Below are 27,097 nucleotides of genomic sequence, written 5' to 3'. Positions count from 1 at the left end.
GTTGTGATGTCATTATTTGCTGTGAATTATTATTGATGCATATTTACAACATCCTCAGTATCAGTTTTCCTGTTATACAGCAAACTGAGAGACGTCAACCTAACAAACCAGAGACAGTAAACTAAAAGAAACGAGACTGACGACTAAAATATATTTTAATGTTAAACTTGTCTTGAGAACAAAATTCATTGTCTCATCTTTAATGTTCTTAAATTTTTTAAGTTAATACTAAAGCAACACGGTCTGACATTGTTTCTATTTCTCAATTTCTTAATGTTTTATATGTAAAGATAAATTATACATTATTATATACAAATTATGCAATTTTACACAAAATAATCTGTAAAAATTAAGAATAATTTGTGTTCACCACCTGTTCAGAATATTACAAAATATTTCTTTTAGTCAGGAAATGACACAACCTTAAATATTTTGTGAGGTTACTCTGCAGACAAGTTTAAAAATGTCTCATGAAAACAACAATATAAATTTTGGGGAGATTTTGAAGGTAAAAATATGTATTTCTTCCCTTTTTAATAACATCAACATCAAGAATATTTAATGAAGTGATTCACAGTTTGTCTTGTCTCGAAAAGAAAAGTCAAAAATAGTCCCACGTTACATGTTTTTGTTTATTTTATTACGACATTGAATCAAAGAATAAGACAAATAGACAATCATAAAGAATAAAAGCACAATTGCTATTACTAATAGAAATAAGAATGAGAAAACTGAACATTACATAGAAAACAGATTTTGCTAGTCAATACAATTTCAGCAAAAACCACAGAACAACACTGGATAAAAAACAGCAACTAAAGCTGGTAACAATAGAAATATTCACTATTATATATAAAATAAGCATTATATAAGAAAAATACTGAAAGTTGTTTTGGGAGTTCTTAGTAAGCCTGTTATCTTCTCATCATATCTCATAAGTAGATTTTTAATGAAGTTATCCTGAGATCACAGTTTTTTTAATATTATCTGTATCATCGACATTTGTTATCTCCAGATAATTAAGATGTCAGAATCAGAAATCAGAAATACTTTATTGATCCCAGAGGGGAAACTATTTTATGTTATCATTCAAAATGGATTAAAGGATGATGCTGCTGTTATTTTATCTTTATAGTTTGTATCAACAAAATCACTGACTACACAAAGCCTGATGGATCTTCTTCCTCTGAGCCACAGAGCTCCACTGTTGTCCAAAAACTATTAAAAACACATCAGCGAGCTGCACTGTTGCACTGGGTGACATGTTGTTTTATTACAATTAACATGAACAGAGACGCTGATTCTGAAACAGCTCAGCTGCATTTCCTGTCTCTAGATAATCGCTCCATGTTGGGTAGACGACACTGAGCATGCTCACAGGCAAGATTGTTTACACCACTGAAAACAATCAACTACAATGAACCATGTTCATCATAATGAAGGAATATTTCACCCAAATGCAACAATATGTGTTATTTTATTGTTGCCGGTCAACGATGGACAGTTATGTGAAGTTCAGGTTTTGGCTACAAAGACAGAACTTGTTAGTCGGATCAATTCATTGTTTTAAAAGAGGAAGATGAGTCTGAGATAATGGGCTTCTCAGATTCTGTACTACAGGGACCAGCTCTGGACTTTATCTTCAGGCTTTCGGACTTTAACAGTCAGTAAGAAGTCAAAGCTGCTGGAGGACAGTCAGTCAGTCTCTTGCTTGCAGTTGGTGGACGGCCCTTTGTTTCTGAGGATCATCAGCAGAGAGAGTCCACAGCAGTACACCAGACTCTTCACTATCAGCACTGTGTACAGCAAACAGAGCAGCTTCACCCTGCACTGAGACTGGACTGAAGCTGCTGGTGGAGGTGATGGTGGAATTGATGGTGGAATTGATGGTGGAATTGATGGTGGAGGTGATGTTGGAAGTGATGGTGGAGGTGATGTTGGAGGTGATGCTGGAAGTGATGGTGGAGGTGATGGTGGAGGTGATGTTGGTGCAGAAACCTCTGAAACAGAAAAGGAGTCAAAAAGAAATGTCAGTCCTCTGCTCTTCTGCTCTCTTTGACAGCGTCTCCACATGAAGCTGAATCACTGCTGAACACAGTCACCAAGCCTTCATTACCTTGTTCTGTTTGGGCCTCCACTGTGCCCCCCTCGTGCTGGACGTAGCAGCGGTATTTATATGTGTGGAGAGCGTCCTGATCAATCACTCTGATGGCGGCGGTGCATCCCAACTCTCTGAACTCCAGCTGCTCTCCCTCAGCAGGGGGCAGATCCTCCAGAGGACCGTTCTCCTTTTGTCTTTTCCAGGAGAACTGGACCAGAGGAGGAAACATGGCTGAGGCCAGACACAGCAGGGAGCTCTTCCCCTCCAGGTGGGCTCTGGATGCTGCTGGGTACACGCTCACCACGGGCTTCACCACCTGCTCACCTGAAGTTTGACAGCAGCAACAAGCAGCACAGACACACATTCACACAGTCAGCAGCAGCTTCCAGCACTGCACTGCATTCAGTCTGATCCTGGAAACTACATGGACTCTGATCACTAAACTACTCATCAATACAGCACAAAGTTCACTACAAGTACTGTATTTAGCTTCATATCAAACAATAATTATGAAATTTACCGTCACATGAAACTCCTATACGTCTATATTGACTCATAACATATGTAAGGGATAATGCCCGACGAGGTGTCCATGATCAGGAATTAATGGACGACGCGGAGGCCAGTTTCTTCTGCGGAGTCCATTAATTCCTGATTTTGGACACCTCGAAGGGCATTAGCCCTTACATACGTTAACTGCTTATACCATGGTCACATGTCAAAGAAAACAAAAAGACCTTTTATTTATATTTTCATGCATTTTGCAATCAAAATATAAAGTTTTTCACGAGCCATAACTCAGGTTTCCCTAGTAACACCTGAGGGTTTGACTAATACCTGGAACAGTCACTACCATCCCATAAGGTTCCTATGCAATGTAAACGTTGTTCGCAACTCCAGTAAAGAGGGAGAACCTTAGATACGACTTGGCAACGAGAGATATTTCTAGTCCGCACAGCTCATAGAACGCTTTGGCTCAGCTATGAGCCAGAAAGCTAACGTTATGCTAGCGAGATTCAAAGTCAGCAACATTGCGTTCGGTTGACAAACAGTAAATATAATTTGACGGTATGTTTAACAACAAGACTAGTTAGCTGTCCAGCCATGTCATTGTCTCCAAATCAATATAAAGACTTTCACAGTATTACGAGCTGCAAGAAGTAGCCGACACTGCCCCTGTGAACTCACTGATACTTTGTACCACATAAGCGATCAACTCACATCCCACTCGCTGTTCAACTCGCCAACATTACTTCAGGCTGCGGCGGAAATATTATTAGAAGTTACATATTTACCTGTACATAAAATAGAAATGTCATTTTAATGATTACAATATGTGAAGTATATTATATAATTACCACCATATACTGAAGAAACAAATCAATACATTAATAATTTCATAACTTTTTAGGTAAAAATCTTAACTTTTATACACAGCTACAGTGATATGTTGTGAGTGTTCAAATGCGAATAAAGACAGCTATGTAATATAATGTAAAAAAAGCCAAGACTTTATTGATCCCTGATGGGAAATTCACATATAATTTAATAAATTATAAAACAATAACAGAATATATATAATAATGTCTTATGAAAATTATAATATGTGCCCTATCTGACACCATATACTTTCCTAAATATATTTGCTGTTATATATTTTTAATTACGTTAAGCATCATATACTATTTACATTTATATTAAACGTGTTAAGAAACAAATATATGTGTGCCATTGTATATGATTCTCTATCGTATATAGAAATATATAAGTTAGTATTCATACATTTAATTTATTGTAATACATTCAGTGTGTTTTCCTTCATTTAAAAATATATTTTCCACTAAAAGACACATGCAGCATCATAAAAAATATTATCGTCATGAGGTAAATTTGAAATTTAAACACTATTTATTCATTATTATATAAAACATATTTAAAGTTATATGCTTTTTAAAATACACTTAAAAGCAAATATTAAGTTGTGGTTTAACATCATATATTATATTGTTTTATAAAAACAAGAGATGGTGCTGAATTACTGAGATGATCAATACTGTATATCTGTATATTTATCATACTTTTTCTATATATATATCAGTTTTTTCTCATGCAGAAATGAAGACTAACTTCAGCTGTGCAGTGAGATTTCAACATCTTTTCGGGAATCATGAACCTTTTTTATGTAACAACAGCTGCATGGCTGCAAGAATTCTCTGCTAATTATGAAAAAACTAACATGTAAAGCCTGAAGCAGCAGAAACTCATTAAAACACATTTTCAACTTGTTCAATAAAACAACTGAAGGAAAATGAATGTTTATTCTTACCTGTTACATACAGTTTAGTTCCAGAGCCAAAGATGAAGTAGTAGCGATATCCTCCCACAGTGAAACAGACTGATACAAAAACCTGTCTGCTGCTGAATGTGTCAGCTGAGGTGAACGAGTCCAAATTATGAGCCAGGATCATATTTCAGCTCCATGATGTGTTTCTCTGATCATTCCCTTTCCCTTCCCTTTCATTGTTCATATCAACATGACTGTCTCTTCTTTTATTGTCTCTTTAGACACACTAGCAGTGCTGCTCTATGGATGCTAATGTCTGTCGGTCCACTGCTTTAGTCCAGATGGACTGGACCTGGACCAAAGGAAGGACGGATGGATTGACATGAAATTTTGTTCAGACATTCTTGGTCCCCAGAGGATTAACTTCATTAATTCACTTTGTTGATTCTGACTCTTTATCTAGCGCCACCAGCAGGTCGATGTTTTAGGTTCAGACTGAAATATCTCAGCTACTGGATGGATTACCATTTAATTTGGTTCAGACATTCATGTTCCCCTCAGGATGAACTGTAATAACTTTGGTGACCCTCTGACTTTTCATCTAGCGCCACCAGCAGGTCAAACTTTAATCCGTCCAGTACTTTGGTTCATGACCAAATACCTGCAGAACTAATGACATTCTGACTTTCTGTCTGTTTGGTGGCACCTGGAAGTTGCTCGACGTCCTCCCTGATTCATATTCTTCATATATGTTTACAGTCTATCTGTAATATAGTCGTCCTGATTTTACATATTGAAATTTTGCTGTTTTGGTCTTTTCTGCACACACGACATTTATTGCATGTCTCGTCCTGGAAGAGGGATCCCTCCTGTGTTGCTCTTCCTGAGGTTTCTTCCTTCAGTTTTCCCTGTTAAAGGATTTTTTGGGGAGTTTTGCCTGATCTGAATCGAGGCTCTAAGGATAGAGGGTGTCGTATGCTGCACAGACTGTAAAGCCCCTTGAGACAAATGTGTGATTTATGACATTCAATTCAAATCAATTCAATTTATATAGTGCCAATTCATAACAGAAGTTATCTCATTGCACTTTTCCTATAGAGCAGGCCTAGACCGAACTCTTTATAATATTAATTACAGAGACCAAACAAATCCCACCATGAGCAAGCACTTGGCGACAGTGGCAAAGGAAAAACTTCCTGTAAGAGTGCAGAAACCTTGGACAGAACCAGAGTCAATGGTGGGCGGCCATCCGCCGCTGCCGTGTTAGGTTTTGATGGGGGGGGGTTGGAGTTGGAGGGGAGGCACAATGCCACATAGAATTTTTTTTTATAGTAGAATAGTAATTGTAGTGTTAATATTAGTAAATTAGTAATAAAAAGATTGGCAGCTATAGGAAGAATAATGTCAGCATCAGTAACAGAGCCAATAACAACAACTATAGTAGCAGTTGTCGAGCAGGAACATGGGGGCAGCAGGTGGCCCACAACCACAGATCCAGACTCTGCAGCTCCGGAGGCAGAAATACCTGCTGAAAGCGACAGAAGGAGAGAGGAGAGAAACGAGAAAGCACAAAACTACGGGAGAGAGAAAATGTCGAGTAAGTAACATGCAGTAATGGGATAACAATGCATACAGATAGAGAGGGAGAGGAGGAGAGAGGTGCATCATGGGAAGTCTCCCGGCAGTCTAGGCCTATAGCAGCATAACTAAGGGATGGTTCAGGACTCACCCGAGCCAGCCCTAACTATAAGCTTTATCAAAGAGGAAAGTCTTAAGCCTACTCTTAAATGTGGAGATGGTGTCTGCCTCCAGAACCCAAACTGGGACCTGATTCCACAAGAGAGGAGCTTGATAACTGAAGTCTCTGGCTCCCGTTCTACTTTTGGAGACTCTAGGAACCACAAGTAACCCTGCATCCTGGGAGCGCAGTGTTCTAGTTGGATAATATGGTATTATGAGATCTTTAAGATACGATGGTGCCTGACCATTAAGAGCTTTGAAGGTGAGGAGAAGGATTTTAAATTCTTTTCTAAATTTTACAGGGAACCAGTGCAGAGAAACTAAAATTGGAGAGATATAACTGGAGAGTCTTAAGGGACTTATTCTGGCAGCCGGATAATAAGGAATTGCAGTAGTCCAGCCTAGAAGTTACAAAGAATGCACTAGTTTTTCGGGCATCATTTTGAGACAGGATGTGCCTGATTTTTGCAATGTTATGTAGGTGAAAGAAGGCAGTCCTTGAAGTTTGTTTCATGTGGAAGTTAAAGGATAAATCCTGATCAAAGATAACTCTGAGGTTCCTTACGGTCGTGCTGGAGGCCAGGGCAATACCATCCAGAATAATTATATCTTCAGAGGTGTTTGGGACCAAGTACAATAACTTCAGTTTTGTCTGAGTTTAACATCAGAAAGTTGGAGGTCATCCAGGTCTTTATGTCCTTAAGGCATGCCTGAAGTTTAGTTAACTAGTTAGTTTCATCTGGCTTGATTGATGGATACAATTGGTTATCATCTGCATAGCAATGAAAGTTTATGGAGTGCTTCCTAATAATACTGCCTAGAGGAAGCATATATAAAGGTGAATAGAATCGGTCCAAGCACAGAACCTTGTGGAAGTCCGTGACTAACTTTGGTGTGCATGGAGGACTCCATGCACACCAAAGTTAACATGTACAAACTGATACATGTACAAACTGATATCGTTTGATATCACCAAAGTTAACATGTACAAACTGATATCGATCTGATAGATAGGATTTAAACCAGCTTAGTGCGGTTCCTTTAATGCCAATTACATGTTCCAGTCTCTGTATTAGGATGTGATGGTCAATGGTGTTGAATGCAGCACTAAGATCTAACAAGACAAGTACAGAGATAAGTCCATTGTCTGATGCAGACAGTCAAGATGCTGAAGTGTTGGTCTAGAGAAACTTTTGTCCTGATGGTGGCGCTAGAGGAAAGGTCAGGAGGTCACCATAAATGTTAGGATTCTTCCTCTGGGAACCAGAAACATCCACAGGACATTTCTGGAAATCTGGCAACGAAACCAGCGTCCTAATAACCCGCTGCTAGAAGAGCAACATCCTGACCTGACGTGTGTCCAAGATTTGTCTCTTAAAATGTAATAAAGTCAAATGATCTGGTGAAATCAAATTCAATTGAAGTATTACTTTAAAAAATAAAACATGTTTGTTTTTTCATCTGGATCATGTTTGTGTTCAGTTTGCACTTTGTTTTCTCTTGACCTTGTTTCATCATTGTGCTTCTGTGCTGCTAGTTTGTCCTCACTGTGTGGAACAACAATGAAGCTGCTGGAATATCTGATGGAAATATAAATAAATCTAATATGAAATAAATCCCTCAGTTCAATATGTTTGTGACTGGCTGAGATGGAGGTGAAATATGTGAACCTGGGCTGTGGTTTGCTGCTCTCTTCCTGTCACAAACACTGTTTGACATCTGTTGGTTTTTGTTCAGGCTGCAGGGATCATTTCTCACTGTGGGTAGCATACTTATAACAGGAGCAGTAGTAGGAGGCTGAATGAGAGAATTTAGCTTTCTTGATCTTCAACTCACAGCCGTTCTGTTTATTCACAGCTGAGAAATCATTTATCTGAGGATGATTGTACCTGTGATCTATGTTACAATTCTTCCTGTTAATATAAAGAATCCTTGTGAATGTTTCTGTTTCTTTCTTCTGGTACCAGTATACATCACTGCTATCACACTGGTCAGTTTCTCCACAGCTGAAGGAGACAGTTTCACCAACTCTCCTGGTCAATGTTAAATCATCCTGAATCAGCTCTGCTGCCATGGCAACCAGCGCTGTAGAGAAACAGACAGATTGATGAAGGTCAGTGTGACAGTGTTTGTTACAGGTTGAGTTTGCTGGCTCCTGATTGGCTGGAAACACTCACCTGAACACAGACAGCACAGAGCAGCAGCTGGGAGGGAAAGCATTGTGTGCAGTGGCGTTTCCTCTGGTGAACCTGGGGAGAAGTGGCGCTCTGATGCAGCCGAGGCCAAACAAGGACGAGCTGCGAGATCAGACGAGGGCCACGTGGTTTCTAACAGGTCCTCAGACCTCCCATCAGCCCCTGCCGATTGACAGCTCAGCTGAAGCTGTCGTGTGGTTTTAAAGGGGAGAGGAGGCGGAGCTGAGGAGCAACAGGCAGCGCACGGTTACCATAGAGATGGAGGACTGCATCCTGTCTGCTGCTGCACATCACCGACACATCACTGTTTGTGCACAGGTGTTAATGTGACAGCAGAGCTCATTCTGCTTTCATCACACTTCATCGCCTCTGCTGAAGTATTTCAAATCACTACAGCTACATTAGAAAGAAGGAAAACGACAAACTCGGCTGATTTTAACAGTGAAAATGATCAATTCAAGGCAGCAACATGTAGTTGTATATCTCTAGTATAAAACGTAGAAAGAGCTTCTTGTTTTTCATTGTGTGGTTCGTCAGACTGAGACCTTCATTCTCCAAAACTCGGTTTGTGTTCAATCTTCAAGTGTCTGTTGTTGAAAGAGAAGATGAAGGTTACTGTCAGCCAGCAGAGGGGATTCATTCATTATTCACACTATTTATCTTTCTTTCATTCTCGTTATTTTAACGTTGTTTCTAAACGATTCTTTTTCCCAGACTTCTCTGCTTCTCTGAACTGATTCAGTGAGAAGTTTCTTCGTCTTGGTTTGAATCTGACAGCAGATCAAAAATCTGGGTCACGATGAAGCAGAAATACAAAACAACATTCATGTCACCACAGACACATTCAGGCTGGTGGTGAATTTAGTAACACAGACTGTTATCTGTTGTTGAACAGCTGTGATGAAAACACAAAACTACAAATCCACCAAACTCCTGAGCTGTGATTTGAACCCTTAAACGTCCCCTTACATTTCTGTCCTTTCATTTCATTTCTATGACACATGAAACCTAAAATATATTTTTCCCGCTCTAAACTACAGTGGCTGACAAAGGCAAACACACTGCAACATAAGAAGACACAAGCAAATCAAGAAAACATCTTCATTCATTTGACAACACGCGCAGCATTTAGAAAACACGCTGCAAATACACACAATGAAAACAGAAGTGTTTACAGAGGACTCTAAGAAAGTGTGTGTAGTTGCAGCGTGTTTTCGAAATGCTGCACGTGTTGTCAAATTAATGAAGATGTTTTTTTAATTTGCTTGTGTTTGCCACCGTAGTAAACTGCAATGAAACTACTGATAAAATACTAATAATCCCACTTCTGCTGCCAGTCTGATTTATCTGTAACTTACACAAGTGCACTGAGAATCAACAACAACAGAAACCCTCTAAATGTTCTTTGAACACTTATTATTTGTCTGATACATTTTAGTTTGACAATATGAGCATTTAAGACATAGAATAAAATCATTTTAACAGTCCAATATGTTTTTACACTTCAAATATTATCAAATAATATATGATTTGGGACCAATCTGAATATTTTGTCACAGTTGCAATATTTTCAGTTTACTGTGAATATTTCTGTATATTAAATATTTTCAATAAAATGTCAGTATTTTCCTGCTGAATGTCTGGGTATAATTTAAACTTCAGGTCCACATGCTTTGATACAGAAAAATAAAATCAAAATGTTTTTAAAAAGTTTGTGTAAGTTTCATTATTATCGATTCTTGCTTGTAATTCAAATATCAAAATTTTAATTTGTATAGGCCTATAATATTCAATTGTATTTCTAATATTACAAAATAAAAACAATCTGCAGCTCATTTGGAAAAAACTGAATATTTATTCATAAATATTCAAAGAAAGGGTTTAACATTTGACTCCTAAGCTGAAATAAACTAAAATATACAATTCACCAGTTATATTTTTCCTTTCATATATATATATATATATATATATTTATATTTCATATATATTTTATATATATTTATATTTCTCCTTCCTATATAGAGCTGATATAAAGATAACCTGTACCTGTATCTACATGTTTTCAGGACACAACCACATGTCCTGACTGAGCGAAACCAAAACTAACTCTCTCCTATTTATTACATAATATTTGATATTATTACAGAACATTTTCCATAATATATTGTTAATGATCTTTATGTTGATCCAAGATGTTTTTTACACTCAAGCCGTCACTTTAAACCTGTAGTTATCACCTCGTACTACAGTTTATATGACAGTACTTCTATCTGTTCTGTGCTGCTGTCAGGATTATAACTGTCACACTGCTGCCCTCTAGTGTCTGCAACAACACACTGCGCCTCCACCTGATACTACTACTACTGCTACTAATACTAATACTGCTCCAACTACTGTACTGCTGTTACTGTGTAGAACAGATCCTTCACACTGCTGCCCTCTAGTGTCTGCAACAACACACTGCGTCTCCACCTGATACTACTACTACTATTGCTACTAATACTAATACTGCTACTATTACCAGGTGGTACTACAACTACTACTGCTACTACTACTACTATTGTGGCTGCTGCTGCTTCTACTGCTCCTAATAATACTAATAGGACTTCTGCTTATGTCCTGCAACTAACTGACTTGACTTTTAGGTTTTAGGCCTTTTACTCCTATTCAGAATCAGAATCAGAAATACTTTATTGATCCCCGAGGGGAAACTCTTTTGCTACAGCAGCTCACTATCACGTCAGTGCACACAGAAATAGAAGTACTAAGCAAAAAATATAATACACTATAATACAGGTAAGATAAATTAAGTACCAAGTGGGTATAAGTATAAATTAAAATAAGTGTGAAGTACAAAGTGGGTTTATTGCTACTACTTCTACTACTACTTGTGTTAGTATTACTACTGTTACCACTCCTAGTACTACTGCTAACCTCTAATGTTGTCATGTTTGTTTTTATATTTTGTGTTTAAATTCTATTCATTTATTCATTTCATTTCAGGCCTCAGTTTGTATATACAGAGTGTATATGAGTGACCTTTAACTGGGACATTTTACATGCACATCTCTGGATTAGTCAGGTGAAATCTTTATTTTGTGTGATTGATTCATTTTTATATTTTTCAGAAAGGATCACAGTGTAATATCCACGATGCATTACATTTAATTTTATCAAAGCGACTTTCAATAAGTGCATTTCAGCCATGTGGATACAACCCAAACATTGCAAAAATCATGCAAGTACATCAAGTTCATCAGATATGCTGAGCTGCTTAAAGTGCTACATTTAGAAACAGGAAGAGAAAGAGATTTTTTATGGGCCAAGGTGCAGTCTGAAAGGGTGTAGGGTACGCACATCCAAAACAACTTTTACAGGTGCTGGATCAAAAAGCAAACTACAGGCAAGAATCAAACAAAAGATCCGCACACTGTACAAGTAGCTCCCATCAATTTTTATCAAGCAGCATGTCGATCTAACAGAGATCTTCGCCAGGCATTGTCAAATCACCATCACAAAGCAGAGCAGACAATATATAGACACAAACACATTCATCACTCAGGTGACTGTGATCAGCATGATTGAGAGTCAATCTACTCAAGCTGGACCAATCAGAGCAGAACTGGACAACACATGGGGGACAAAGCATGCCTCTGTGAATAGGACACGAACAACAAGAAACAACAGGATCAATATTATATAGGCACATACCAAATCCAACACATAAGAAGCTGAGTCCAATATACATCACCAATCACATAAACCATCAAGAAAAAACAGTTAAAGATTATTATAAAGGATAATACATAGAAGAAAGTGATATTACTCGCCCCAAAAATCAATATTATCTTATTGCCAATATTATACTAGGCAGTACTACTATTACTACTACTACTACTGTGGCTGCTGCTGCTTCTACTGCTCCTAATAATACTAATAGTACTTCTACTTATGTGCTGCAACTAACTGAATTGACCATTATTATAAATTCAATTAGTGATTTATCATCAAATATCTTGATGACTCAAAAACCCTAAAATATTCAATTTACTGTCAGACCATGTTCAGAGATGCCGCCACCCAGGAGAACCACATCAATCTTGAGGAATATACATCATCAGTTACATCATACAGCAGCAAATGTGTTGATGATGTGGTGATCACAAAGACAAAAAAATCCTGAATGAATGGAGAGGTGAGGGCTCTACTCAGAGCCAAAAAAGCAGAGCATGACTGAAAGCTGGCATCAGTAAGGCAAAGCAGAGACATCAGGAGAGACTGGAGAGAGACCTCAACACCAACACCATCAAAGGTATGTGGCAGGCGATCACAAACATCACAAGCTACAATAGCAGGAGCGCCCCCATCATGTGTGAGGCCACGTTGTAGATAATTGGCGTATTTTCTGGGGAAGACCTGGTCTGATTAGGAGAGACGGCATTCATCCCACTTTGGATGGAGCAGCTCTCATATCCAGAAATCTGACCGAGTTTATTAGTGGACCTAAACCGTTACAACTCAGAGTTGAGACCAGGAGGCAGAGTAGCAGTCCTGCACGCATCTCTGCAGTTCCAGAGCAGTTACCCACCCAAAACCCCTTAGTGACGGTGTCTGCCCCCCGACCACTTAAATTAATAAAACCAAAACTTAACAGAAGAGGAGCTGTACATAAAAACCTAAACAAAACCGCTGAAATAGCACAACAAAACAGGAGAATTAAATGTGGACTCTTAAACATCAGATCTCTGTCATCTAAAGCTGTACTAGTGGACGATTTAATATCAGATTATCATATTGGCTTATTTTGTCTCACTGAAATCTGGCATATTCATGAAGAATATGTTAGCCTAAATGAATCCACTCCGCCCAGTCATATTAAAACTCATATTCCTCGAGGCACTGGCCGAGGGGGTGGAGTTGCAGCCATCTTCGACTCAAGCCTATTAATCAACCCTAAACCTAAACTAAGTTATAACTCATTCGAAAACCTTGTTCTTAGTCTTTCACACCCAGCCTGGAAAACACGACAGCCAATTCTATTTATTATAGTGTACCACGCTCCTGGTCCTTATTCTGAATTTTTATCTGAATGCTCAGAGCTTTTATCAAGTTTAGTCCTTAAAACAGATAACGTAATTATTGTAGGTGATTTCAATATTCAATGTTCATGTGGACGTTGAAAATGATAGCCTTAGTACTGCATTTATCTCATTATTAGATTCGATTGGCTTTTGTCAGAGTGTACATGAAGCCACTCACTGTTTTAACCACACCCTCGACCTTGTTCTGGTATACAGCATTGAAATTGAACATTTAATAGTCTTTCCACAGAATCCTTCTTTATCGGACCATTATTTAATAACTTTTGAACTGCTATTACTGGACTACACACCATTAGGCAAAAACTCCTACTCTAAATGTCTATCTCATAGTGCTGTAGCTAAATTTAAGGAAGCGTATTTAATTCAATGCTATGTCTCAATATAACAGAGGACTCCTATGCTAATTTTAGTCCCTCCCAAATTGACCATCTTGTTGATAGTGCTGCAGGCTCACTGCGAACGACACTTGATTCTATCGCTCCTCTAAAAAAGAAGATAATAAAATAAAGAAGGTTAGCTCCATGGTATAACCCCCAAACCGGCAAATTAAAGCAAACATCACGAAAACTTGAAAGGAAATGGCGTTCCAACAATCTGGAAGAAACTCGTTTAGCCTGGCCAGATAGTCAGTAATGCCAGAGCAGCCTACTACTCATTAATAGTAGGAAAATAAGAACAAGCCCAGGTTTCTTTTCAGCACTGTAGCCAGGCTCTATTGAGCCATGTATTCCTATAGCCCTCAGTAGTAATGACTTCATGAGCTTCTTTAATGATACAATTTTAACTATTAGACAAAATTCATCACGTCCTGCCATCAACCGGTACCGATTTATCTTCAAACACAGGAACCTTAGAAACAACTGTAAAACCTGATATATATTTTGACTGCATTGCTCCTATCGACCTTCTAACTAACTTCGACGATTAATTCATCTAAGCCATCAACCTGTCTCTTAGACCTCATTCCAACTAGGCTGCTTAAAGATGTTTTACCCTTAATTAGCACTTCTTTACTGGATATGATCAATTTGTCTTTATTAACAGGCTATGTGCCACAGTCCTTTAAAGTAGCTGTAATTAAACCTCTTCTTAAAAAGCCCACTCTTGATCCAGGGGTTTCAGCCAACTATAGACCTATATCTAACCTTCCCTTTCTTTCTAAGACCCTTGAGAAAGCAGTTGCCAATCAGTTGTGTGACTTTCTAAATAACAATAGTCTATTTGAGGATTTTCAGTCAGGATTTAGAGTGCATCATAGCACAGAGACAGCACTGCTGAAAATTACAAATGACCTTTTAATTGCATCAGACAATGGACTTGTCTCTGTACTTGTCTTGTTAGATCTTAGTGATGTATTCGACACCACTGACCATCAAATCCTTTTACTGAGACTGAAGGAACCGCACTAGGCTGGTTTGAATCCTATCAATCAGATCAATCTCACTTTGTACATATTAATGATGAATCCTCCATGCACGCCAAAGTTAGTCATGGAGTTCCACAAGGTTCTGTGCTTGGACCGATTCTGTTGCCACTGTCACCAGATGCTTGCTCTTGGTCGGATTTGTTGGGTCTCTGTAAATAATATTATAAAGAGTACGATCTAGACCTGCTCTATAGGAAAAGTGCAATGAGATAACTTCAGTTATGAATTGCCGCTATTTAAATAAAACTGAACTGAATTGAATTACCAGATGAGCTTAACACATTTTATACATGTTTTTGTTGGAACTCAACAGATGAATTCATTAATTTGTGTGACTTGAAGTGAACTGTCATTAGGAGAGCATTTGAACTCAGCATTCCAAAGCACTTCCCGACAGCCACTGAAAGCATCCTTCCAGCTGTCATTGGCCAGTCTGACCTATGAACCGGATGTCAATAAAAGGGGTCAGCGGCCACTGTTCTGTATCTTTTTTCCACTCTTCTCTCCTTGCCAGGACCTGATGGTTTGCTGAATCTCGTGTGGTCTGCTCGGCGCAGATCCACTGACGAGAGGATAAAGGATTAGGCCGCAACATAGGCGCCTGCCTTCTTCTTAAGATTTCTGGTTAGTTCACCGCTAACCAAGAGAAAGCAAACTCCTCCTGGCTTCGTCTACAGAGCTGCTGCTCGGCAGCTACCACCACCGTGTAATCTGCTCAGAGCAAAAAAACCAAACCGAACTGCAGCGACGCAAGAGCCTGCGTAAGTTTCCTGCAATCAAGTCTAGTTTGCGCCAGCAGTCACCACACAAAGCCTGCCAGCTAACTTCACATGCTAACAGGAGCACGACGCAAGTTAATGCCGAGCTGTTAACTCTGTAGGGACAACAAAAGACGGCGTGACCGGCTTCCTCCGACCTCTACAAGCGGACACTGCACAGCAAAAGACGCTTCCACAACGGAACCACAATTCTTCACCGCCTGGTTAATCCACAAGGGAACCGCCAGCTTACAACGCTGCACGCCAAAGTAACTTCTTCCTATACGGACTGGCAACATACCTGGGCATTAAATAGCTTCACATAGCTTACTTTTAATGACTTCGATTTGACCTTAAACACAACCGCACACATGGCGGAGAGGAACTTTAAAGCTCCCGCCTCACATTGTGACAGTTTGACTTTCTGTGTTCTCTTACATATTTTTTTTTATTTGGTTAGGGGTGCCAGCCAGGTCTCTCTTCTGGCATTTAAGATTGGTCTGTCACATTTTGTAGTACCTCATACCAGATGCACACAATCAAAAATGTACACCCTTCCATTGAATGACCACAACCAACAAGAACACCACAAACACAAGATTTTAGTGCAAAACAAACAAAATATTCATATATTTAAAGACATTCACAAAACAACCCAAAATCTCACAGTCCCAAAGTCCACAAAATAAAGGATAATCCAACTCAAAACTCCACTACGGGTTTTCTTTCACACTTTTTTTTTAGTCCAGATACATTCTGTTGCCCAAAGAGAAAAATAAAGATTAGGTTCAGTTCAGTTCGTGAATGTAAACAAAGTTAATTCAGTTGAGCAACGAAACAAACAAAAGAAAACTTCAAGTAAAAGAAAATAGTTTGTGAATATGAGTGAAGCTGCTGTCATTACTGACATTTTTAACATATCACTGTCACAGGAGAGTGTTCCCACCTGCTTCAAGACAGCCACCATCGTCCCTGTACCAAAAAGGTCTTCAGTGTCTAGTCTAAATGGTTACCGCCCTGTGGCTCTCACCTCCATTCTGATGAAGTGCTTTGAGAAACTGGTTCTGGACCAACATCCCAGCCAGTCTGGACCCTCACCAGTTTGCTTTCAGAGCCAACAGATCCACAGAGGATGCCATCACCACTGCCCTCCACTCAGTCTTCACACACCTTGAGAACAACACCACCTACATCAGGATGCTGTTTGTTGATTTCAGCTCAGCATTCAACACAGTCTCCCCCATGAAACTGATTGGAAAATGCAGCACTCCGGGCTTGAGTACCACACTCTGTAATTGGATATTGGACTTCCTTACAAACAGTCCCCAGACAGTTGGGCTTGGCGGTCACACCTCCTCCACTCTAGTGCTCAACACCAGAGCCCCCCAGGGATGTGTGCTCCGCCCCCTCCTGTTCACGCTGTACACCCACGACTGCAGCACCAGACATGGAGATAACTCTGTGGTGTAGTTTGTGGACGACACAACCATCATTGGCCGAATTATAAACAACGATGAGACTTCACTTTAGGAGGTAATCAACAATCTTGCAGAGTGGTGCACAGAGAACAACCTACTGCTCAAAGTAAGCAAAACCAATGAGCTGATCATTGATTTTAGGAAAAAGAAGGCAAAGACATACTCCTGTCTACATCAGTGGAGTTCAAATGGAGCAGGTTAACAATTTTAGGTTCCTGGGAATCAGCAACACAGAGATCCTGACATGGTCCTCTCACATCTCCAACTGGTAAAGAAAGCTCAGAAACGGCTGCATTTCTAAAGTAAATTGAAGAAGGCTAAATCTCCGTGCCAAGTTCTTCTAAACTTTTACAGAGGAGCAACAGAAAGCATCCTGACTTTAAACACCACAAACTGGCACGGCAGGAGGGGTCTGCAGCGGGGGATTAAAACCACTCAGAAGATCACTGGTACCAGCACTCCACCATGTAAAAAAGCTTTATTTCTATGAATTATTATTTATTTACTAATATACTGTATATAATTTTTGTATGTAATGTTTGTTTTTGTGACTAGCACAAAGGAAACTGCAACCCAAATCTATGTTCACCACCCTGTGTTGTAAAATGATAAATAAATCTTGTATGTTGTAGAAGTAGTGGTAATATTTGTTGTAGCAGTAGCTGTGGGCCTATTTGTTTTTGTAGAATTTACTGTATTGTATTAGTTACAGTAGAAATAGTATTTGGATTATTTTTAGAAGTAACAACAATGCCAGTAATACTAGTAATTTACTGTTAATGACCAGCAAAATAAGAGTTAAGAGCATCTTCATGTCGTCATGGCGACCATCATTAGCATCATCTGGATGTCCCTGCACTTCCTCTGACTAACCACAGGATGGTGGTGTTTCTCTGTGATGTTTAATGCCAGCACCAGCAGCAGACGCAGACATCCACCGTCTGATAAACTTTCATTTGAAATCACACAGCTGTGGTGGAAAAGCTGATTTACTGGTGTGATACCTTTCTAACACCGTAAAGAGACTTGTAATGTCAGACATGTCTTGTCTGGTGATACAGCTGCGATATGTTGTCATTCTTCCAACAGTTTTTCATGCTGAAGATAAACTCTTCAGAGTTATATCATACATAATAGAACAAACATCCCTTAAAATAATATTGAATGTATCCTTAAGCGTCTTAAAGGAACAGACTGATGTTGGTCTGGTTTGGTTTAACAGTGTTATTCCATTTAAAGGGGATTTGAGAAAACATTTTCAGGAAACATTAAATAAGCTAAAAAGCTGCTGAACTTCAGTTCAAGCATTCATATTGTACCAAAACTAAAATATTTAGATTGTACACTAGCTTTAAACTGTTTAAAATATGTAATTATACCGAACATATAGCAAAAAATCAGATCGTAGTAAAATTACTTATACAGTGTATAAAAATGGCGGTGTAAATAAAAATAATAATGGCTGAATTCCATTTAGCTGCTTCAGTTTCAGGGTGCTGATATTGTTCCTGTTGGCTTACTGTTACACCGTCATGGCTTACTGGGACATTTGAATAGAGCCATCGTTAATGTTATTAGTAACACCTTTGCCTTTCTTACTATGACAAGTCAAAATGTCTGCTGTGAAAAAGGTCTTTTGTCAGACCTTTGCCTTATCTGTCCGCCGCAGGGGCTGATGGGAGGTCTGAGGACCTGTTAGAAACCACGTGGCCCTCGTCTGATAACGCAGCTCGTCCTTGTTTGGCCTCGGCTGCATCAGAGCGCCACTTCTCCCCAGGTTCACCAGAGGAAACACCACTGCACATAATGCTTTCCCTCCCAGCTGCTGCTCTGTGCTGTCTGTGTTCAGGTGAGTGTTTCCAGCCAATCAGGAGCCAGCAAACTCAACCTGTAACAAACACTGTCACACTGACCTTCATCCATCTGTCTGTTTCTCTACAGCGCTGGTTGCCATGGCAGCAGAGCTGATTCAGGATGATTTAACATTGACCAGGAGAGTTGGTGAAGCTGTCTCCTTCAGCTGTGGAGGAACTGACCAGTGTGGCTATGATTATGTATTCTGGTACCAGAAGAAAGACACAGAAACATTCACAGTGATTCTTGATATTAATAGGCGTAGTGGTGCCATAGATTCAGACTACAATCATCCTCAGATAACTGATTTCTCAGCTGTGAATAAACAGAACGGCTGTGAGTTGAAGATCAAGAAAGCTAACGTCTATCATTCAGCCTCCTACTACTGCTCCTGTTGGAAGAGAGACGCCCACAGTTAGAAATGATCCCTGCAGCCTGAACAAAAACCAACAGATGTCAAACAGTGTTTGTGACAGGAAGAGAGCAGCAAACCACAGCCCAGGTTCACATATTTCACCTCCATCTCAGCCAGAGTCACAAACATACTGAACTGAAGGATTTATTTCATGTTAGATTTATTTAGATTTCCATCAGATATTCCAGCAGCTTCATTGTTGTTCCACACAGTGAGGACAAACTAGCAGCACAGAAGCACAATGATGAAACAAGGTCAAGAGAAAACAAGAAAAGTGCAAACTGAACACAAACATGATCCAGATGAAATAACAAACATGTTTTATTTTTTAAAGTAATACTTAAACAAACTTTTGTATAATTTAACAACAAATTTCCAGTCAAATGTTCCAGATGAAGATTAAAATCGTCCTCTTTGTTCTGGTGCTGGAATAAAGTCCATTCCTCGCTCACAATATTAATCTGCTCTTAATGAAAACTCTTCCAGCAGCACTTGTTGTTTAACACCTTTCAGCTGATTTCACCAGATCATTTCACTTTATTACATTTTAAGAGACAAATCTTGGACACATGTCAGGTCAGGATGTTGTCCTTCTAGCAGCGGGTTATTAGGACGCTGGTTTCGTTGCCAGATTTCCAGAAATGTCCTGTGGATGTTTCTGGTTCCCAGAGGATGAATCCTAACATTTATGGTGACCTCCTGACCTTTCCTCTAGCGCCACCATCAGGACAAAAGTTTCTCTAGACCAACACTTCAGCATCTTGAAAGTTAATGTCTTGACTTTTAATAAACTTTCTGAAAACTTTAAGGCTTCCGGAGAATGAAACACTTTGTGAAATTTAAAGCTGCACAAATCAATATTTTCATATGAACAAAGGCTGAAATGACTTTGTGGAATGGAGGCGGACTGGTCGTTGGGAGCACCAGGAGGTTTCCCAGCGGCTGTTACACAAACTGATGAAATGAACAAACAAAGGTAACATGTTAATGCAGGTATAGTGTTAACCATGTTCACCATCTTAGTTTAGCGTGTTAGCATGCTAATGTAACCACTCCCTCTGCGCCCCCCGCCTGCAGGAATCTCTCTACGCCCCCTGGGACTCTGCGCTGTGTTTCTGATGTGTGGTGGGGTGTCGTGGGGAGGGAAGGAAGCATCGGACGCAGGGTTCTGGATCGGGGTTGAGACCTGAGGGCTGTAGCTTCTACGAAGTGAGATTAATAAGTTAGCGAGGTACGCTGAGCCTAAAGCTTTTTCCCATTTCCTTCAGGTGATATTAACACTTTAACTTTTCCACAGCATTCCCCACACTCTGAAAGAATGTTTAAATCTGCTGTAGGCCTATCAAGTTTAAAGTTTAAGAGCTCTAATGTGCAGCTGCCATGTTAGAAATAAACGGGAGGCATCGAGACAAGTGTGAAGAGGGCTGTTAGCCTGATGGGTAGGGGGGAGCAGTGGACTCAGAGGAGCACGAGGGCCGACAGCAGCTGAGTTAAAGGGGGGATGAGCAGCAGCCGGTGTGTTGAATCTGTTAAAGAACAGATTAAGTTCGTTGGCCCTGTCCAAGCTGCCTTCAACTCCTCTGCTGCCAGTCGGTCTGAAGCCAGTGATGGTCTTCACGCCGCTCCAGACCTCTCTCATGTTGTTCTGCTGGAGATTCAACTCCAGTTTCCTCCTGTACTTCTCCTTGACCTCCCTGATCTTCACCTTCAGGTTAGCCTGGATTGCCCTCACCTCCTCCCTATTACCATCAGTAAAGGCCCTCCTCTTGGCATTCAGGATGTCCTTGATGTCCTTTATAACCCACGGTTTGTTATTTGGTAGTCCACACAGAAGTTAATGTAACCAGTGATGCACTCAGTGAGCACATCAATGTCCTCTCTATGAGGCTCACAGAATACATCCACACTTACATAACACACTCTCTAGCCTCAGAGCCTCGAGTCAGATCAGGAAAAACTCCCCAAAAAACCTGTTAACGGAGAAAATGAAGGAAGAAACCTCAGGAAGAGCAACAGAGGAGGGATCCCTCTTCCAGGAAGAGACGTGCAATAAATGTCGTGTGTGCAGAAAAGACCAAAACAGCAAAATAACAATATGTAAAATCAGGACGACTATATTATAGATAGACTGTAAACATATATGAAGAATATGAATCAGGGAGGACGTCGAGCAACTTCCAGGTGCCACCAAATAGACAGAAAGTCAGAACGTCATCAGTTCTGCAGGTATTTGGTCATGAACCAAAGTACTGGACAGATTAAAGTTTGACCTGCTGGTGGCGCTAGATGAAAAGTCAGAGGGTCACCAAAGTTATTACAGTTCATCCTGAGGGGAACATGAACGCCTGAACCAAATTAAATGGTAATCCATCCAGTAGCTGAGATATTTCAGTCTGAACCTAAAACATTGACCTGCTGGTGGCGCTAGATAAAAGTCAGAATCAACAAAGTGAATTAATGAAGTTAATCCTCTGGGGACCAAGAATGTCTGAACAAAATTTCATGTCAATCCATCCGTCCATCCTTTGGTCCAGGTCCAGTCCATCTGGACTAAAGCAGTGGACCGACATTAGAATCCATAGAGCAGCACTGCTAGTGTGTCTAAAGAGACAATAAAAGAAGAGACAGTCATGTTGATATGAACATCAGAGAAACACATCATGGAGCTGAAATATGATCCTGGTTCATAATTTGGACTCGTTCACCTCAGCTGACACAATCAGCAGCAGACAGGTTTTTGTATCAGTTTGTTTCACTGTGGGAGGATATAGCTACTTCATCTTTGGCTCTGGAACTAAACTGTATGTAACAGGTAAGAATAAACATTCATTTTCCTTCAGTTGTTTTATTGAACAAGTTGAAAATGTGTTTTAATGAGTTTCTGCTGCTTCAGGCTTTACATGTTAGTTTTTCCATAGTTAGCAGAGAATTCTTGCAGCCATGCAGCTGTTGTTACATAAAAAAGGTTCATGATTCCTGAAAAGATGTTGAAATCTCACTGCACAGCTGAAGTTAGTCTTTATTTCTGCATGAGAAAAAACTGATATATATAGAAAAAGTATGATAAATATACAGATATACAGTATTGATCCTCTCAGTAATTCAGCACCATCTCTTGTTTTTATAAAACAATATAATATATGATGTTAAACCACAACTTAATATTTGCTTTTAAGTGTATTTTAAAAAGCATATAACTTTAAATATGTTTTATATAATAATAAATAAATAGTGTTTAAATATCAAAATTTACATCAAGACGATAATATTTTTTATGATGCTGCATGTGTCTTTTAGAAGAAGATATATTTTTAAATGAAGGAAAACACACTGAATGTATTACAATAAATTAAATGTATGAATACTAACATATATTTCTATATACGATATAGAATCATATACAATGGCACACATATTTGTTTCTTAACACGTTTAATATTAATGTAAATAGTATATGATGCTTAATGTAATTTAAAATATATAACAATAAATATATTTAGGAAAGTATATGGTGTCAGATAGGGCACATATTATAATTTTCACAACACATTATTAAATATATTATTCTATTATTGTTTTATAATTTATTAAATTATATGTGAATTTCCCATCAGGGATAATTAAAGTCTTGGCTTTTTTTACATTATATTACATAGCTGTCTATATTCGCATTTGAACACTCACAACATATCACTGTAGTTGTGTATATAAGTTAAGATTTTAGAAAAAGTTATGAAGAAATTATTAATGTATTGATTTGTTTCTTCAGTATATGGTGGTAATTATATAATATACTTCACATATTGTAATCATTAAAATGACATTTCTATTTTATGTACAGGTAAATATGTAACTTCTAATAATATTTCCGCCGCAGCCTGAAGTAATGTTGGCGAGTTGAACAGCGAGTGGGATGTGAGTTGATTGCTTATGTGGTACAAAGTATCAGTGAGTTCACAGGGGCAGTGTCGGCTACTTCTTGCAGCTCGTAATACTGTGAAAGTCTTGATATTGATTTGGAGACAATGACATGGCTGGACAGCTAGCTAGTCTTGTTGTTAAACATACCGTCAAATTATATTTACTGTTTGTCAACCGAACGCAATGTTGCTGACTTTGAATCTCGCTAGAATAACGTTAGCTTTCTGGCTCATAGCTGAGCCAAAGCGTTCTATGAGCTGAGAGGACTAGAAATATCTCCCGTTGCCAAGTCGTATCTAAAGTTCTTCCTCTTCACTTGCGAACAACGTTTACATTGCAAAGGAACCTTATGGGATGGTAATTACTATGGTATGATGGTAATGAATGTTCCAGGTATTAGTCAAACCCTCAGGTGTTACTAGGGAAACCTGAGTTATAGCTTGTGAAAAACTTTATATTTTTATTACAAAACGCATGAAAATATAAATAAATGGTCTTTTTTTTTTCTTTAACAAGTGACCATGGTACAAGCGGGATAATGCCCTTTGCGATGTCCAAAATCAGGAATTAATGGACGACGCGGAGCCCAGTTTCTTCTGCGGAGTCCATTAATTCCTGATCATGGACACCTCGTCGGGCATTATCCCTTACATACGTTAACCCCAATATAGATGTATAGGAGTTTCATGTGACGCTAAATTTCACAATTATATTTTATTATATTTTTAGGAATGATAATTAATGTGAAGTTATAGTGAATGGACTTCATGACATGCCATGATAACTGTTCGATATGAAGGTGAATACAGTACATGTAGTGAACTTTGTGCTGTGTTGATGAGTAGTTTAGTGATCAGAGTCCATGTAGTTTCCAGGATCAGACTGAATGCAGTGCAGTGCTGGAAGCTGCTGCTGACTGTGTGAATGTGTGTCTGTGCTGCTTGTTGCTGCTGTCAAACTTCAGATGAGCAGGTGGTGAAGCCCGTGGTGAGCGTGTACCCAGCAGCATCCAGAGCCCACCTGGAGGGGAAGAGCTCCCTGCTGTGTCTGGCCTCAGCCATGTTTCCTCCTCTGGTCCAGTTCTCCTGGAAAAGACAAAAGGAGAACGGTCCTCTGGAGGATCTGCCCCCTGCTGAGGGAGAGCAGCTGGAGTTCAAAGAGTTGGGATGCACCGCCGCCATCAGAGTGATTGATCGGGATGCTCTCCCCACATATAAATACCGCTGCTACGTCCAGCACGAGGGGGGCACAGTGGACCAAACAGAACAAGGTAATGAAGGCTTGGTGACTGTGTTCAGCAGTGATTCAGCTTCATGTGGAGACGCTGTCAAAGAGATCATAGGACTGACATTTCTTTTTGACTCCTTTTCTGTTTCAGGGGTTTCTGCACCAACATCACCTCCAACATCACCTCCAACATCACTTCCAGCATCACCTCCACCATCAACTCCACCATCACCTCCACCATCAATTCCAACATCACCTCCACCAGCAGCTTCAGTCCAGTCTCAGTGCAGGGTGAAGCTGCTCTGTCTGCTGTACACAGTGCTGATAGTGAAGAGTCTGGTGTACTGCTGTGGACTCTCTCTGCTGATGATCCTCAGAAACAAGGGACCGTCCACCAACTGCACACAAGCTGACTGACTGTTTTCTGCTCGCCTTTTCTCACCATCAAATATCATCAATTCATCTCATTTATCACTTTGATCAGCTGTCGGAAATGTCAATTATGACGTGTTGTGGTTGGTTGTAAAATCTTTCTTTTTACGAATAGGTTAGATACAGTCATGCTAAAAATAAATACACAAATATATTTGCAGTTACTAAGTACAAATTCTGTGGTATAGTGATATTTTAATAGTTTATTTCCACTTTTTGTGACTCATAATAATAGAAAATGAAGCTGAATCATTAGCTGTCTGGTAGATATTTTGTTGTTTATAGTATTTTTCTGTTCTCTTGTTTCTTTTTAATACATTATGCAGAGTGTGGCAGGTTTGTCAAAGTCTTTCAGTGTAACATTCTCAATAAACTGAAAAATCACACTGTGTTTTATAAACATCCTTGTTTTTATGGATTTCATAGCAAATAATCAGAAACAGAATCAACTTCATTGGCCCTGTATGTTGACACCTACAAGTAATGTGACTCTGGTTGTAAGTAGCTCTCAATGTATTTTCACACAGCGCCAAGAACAAATGTACAGGAAGATATGAATATAAGCATACAGCTAAACAAGGACAACAAAGCTAAACTAAAATAAGCAAACACAAACATACAGCTATTATATACAAGTCAGTAGGTGTGGGTGTGCAACCAGGTTCAGTTCTGACCCACTTTTATAACTGTGTCAGTGTGGATGTAAAACTCTACGCTGATGACACTGTTGTTTCCACACATGAACAAACAGCAGAGCGAGCTGCTGTAGAGCTACAGCTGCTATAAAAAGATCACACAGCGGCTTCATCAGTCGGGCTGAAGTCTGAATGTTGGCAACATGACGGGTGTGTTTATTTTTTGTAAACCAATAAAATGCCACTTTACTCGGATTGGCTTGGTATGGTTACTGATCATACGTAAACTAAGATTTATATTTATGTAACACATTTCAAGACAGAATCACAAAATGCTTCACAAAGAAATACAAATGTCATACTTTTTATTTTCATAAAGTTATATATGACATAATTTACACTCAAATTCTGATGCGAAACCTGTTAAAAATGTATGAAATGAACAGATAAATTAGAACTTGTCTTTGTATTGAAGTTGAATAAAATGTATGCACGCTATGATCCTTTCCCACATGTCCTAATATATTGTATTATGTTACAAGTTGGGGTCAGGCTGGTCATTAAACTTTAAAGAATCAATAAAAACTCTGGATAAGATGTCATTATTGCGGAATCTCTATAAAGCTGTGCATGCGTGTTTTGAAAGCATGAACAGATCACTACACAATACATCAGTGTAGTTATGTTTGTAAGTCAGAGGGAAAATAGACGTGAAGCTTACAAACATGCTTCATGCAACATGATGTGACACATAACGGCCGGTGTGAGTGAAGCACAGACAGCTACACTGATAAAAAGTGAAGCTAGAACGTAACTGGCAGGAGATCAGTGGGTCAGTGGGGTTAACGAGGTGAACTATTTTAAACTGAGCACTGATAGAGACGGACAGACGACTCTGACGGGTCTGACAGCAGGTTTCTTATCAACTGTAACCTAATTATGAGACCAACATGAGGTGAACCAACATGGACGCTCTAGTTCTGCTTCGAAAAAAGATGCAGCTGTTTTTTTGAGGGGGTGAAACAACAAGACGACTTGTTTGTCTCCGTGGTTTGTGTTTCCGTCTGAGTGGTTTGTGTTCTGTTGGTCTGATCAATGATAACAGATGGACGACATATTTTATGTTGCAGTCGAGGAGTTGCTGCTTAAAATCCTCTCATGGTCATTTAAGCACTTTGAGGAGAGAAACTTCAAATTTCTCTAAAACTGTATTTTTTAAAGAGGAGAAATTTATGAGAGGATGGAAGATTTCAGAAACACCAACATTTAAGAATTTTTTTTTTCTTTAGTTGCAAAAACCATTTCAGGTGAGAAATTGACAATTAAAAAATAAAAACAAGAAAGTAATAAAAATATTATTCATGATACATATAAAATGCTTTATTACTAAACGTTATTGTAAGTGATATCAGCAGTGTTATTGATTTGGGTTTCAGTAGTTAATTAATAATTAATTATGATTAAAGTGGAATATATGAGAAAATAAACTGGAAGCACACTAGCAAAAATATATGTGGACTTTTGTTGTT

General features: G+C 39.1%; 2 protein-coding genes across 2 annotated transcripts; one reads left to right on the top strand and one right to left on the bottom strand.

Moving 5' to 3' along the window:
• Positions 1-611: 611 nt before the first annotated feature.
• Positions 612-8,500, bottom strand: LOC122886972 (immunoglobulin lambda-1 light chain-like). Its single transcript, XM_044219756.1, has 5 exons — positions 8,303-8,500; positions 7,888-8,210; positions 4,428-4,482; positions 2,117-2,425; positions 612-2,000 (listed from the first exon to the last, which is right to left on the bottom strand). The coding sequence occupies exons 1-5, from the start codon at positions 8,343-8,345 to the stop codon at positions 1,696-1,698; spliced, it is 1,035 nt and encodes a 344-aa protein (XP_044075691.1). The 5' UTR covers positions 8,346-8,500; the 3' UTR covers positions 612-1,695.
• A 13,391-nt stretch (positions 8,501-21,891) lies between these two features.
• LOC122886979 (immunoglobulin lambda-1 light chain-like) lies at positions 21,892-25,319 on the top strand. The gene is made up of 3 exons (XM_044219768.1): positions 21,892-22,165; positions 24,239-24,544; positions 24,653-25,319. The coding sequence occupies exons 1-3, from the start codon at positions 22,027-22,029 to the stop codon at positions 24,916-24,918; spliced, it is 711 nt and encodes a 236-aa protein (XP_044075703.1). The 5' UTR covers positions 21,892-22,026; the 3' UTR covers positions 24,919-25,319.
• Positions 25,320-27,097: the final 1,778 nt, after the last annotated feature.

The sequence above is a fragment of the Siniperca chuatsi genome, linkage group LG13 (genome assembly GCF_020085105.1).
Source record: "Siniperca chuatsi isolate FFG_IHB_CAS linkage group LG13, ASM2008510v1, whole genome shotgun sequence".
Classification (NCBI taxonomy): Eukaryota; Metazoa; Chordata; class Actinopteri; order Centrarchiformes; family Sinipercidae; genus Siniperca; species Siniperca chuatsi.
This window is presented reverse-complemented; position numbering and strand designations above follow the sequence as displayed.

Coding starts and splice junctions, on each gene's coding strand:
- LOC122886972 (XM_044219756.1), bottom strand. CDS start 8,345: ATGCTTTCCCTCCCAGCTGCTGCTCTGTGCTGTCTGTGTTCAG. Junction 8,211..8,302: donor TCTGTGCTGTCTGTGTTCAG/GTGAGTGTTTCC, acceptor GTTTCTCTACAG/CGCTGGTTGCCATGGCAGCA. Junction 2,426..4,427: donor AACTAAACTGTATGTAACAG/GTAAGAATAAAC, acceptor GTCAAACTTCAG/GTGAGCAGGTGGTGAAGCCC.
- LOC122886979 (XM_044219768.1), top strand. CDS start 22,027: ATGATCCTGGTTCATAATTTGGACTCGTTCACCTCAGCTGACACAATC. Junction 22,166..24,238: donor AACTAAACTGTATGTAACAG/GTAAGAATAAAC, acceptor GTCAAACTTCAG/ATGAGCAGGTGGTGAAGCCC. Junction 24,545..24,652: donor AGTGGACCAAACAGAACAAG/GTAATGAAGGCT, acceptor TTTCTGTTTCAG/GGGTTTCTGCACCAACATCA.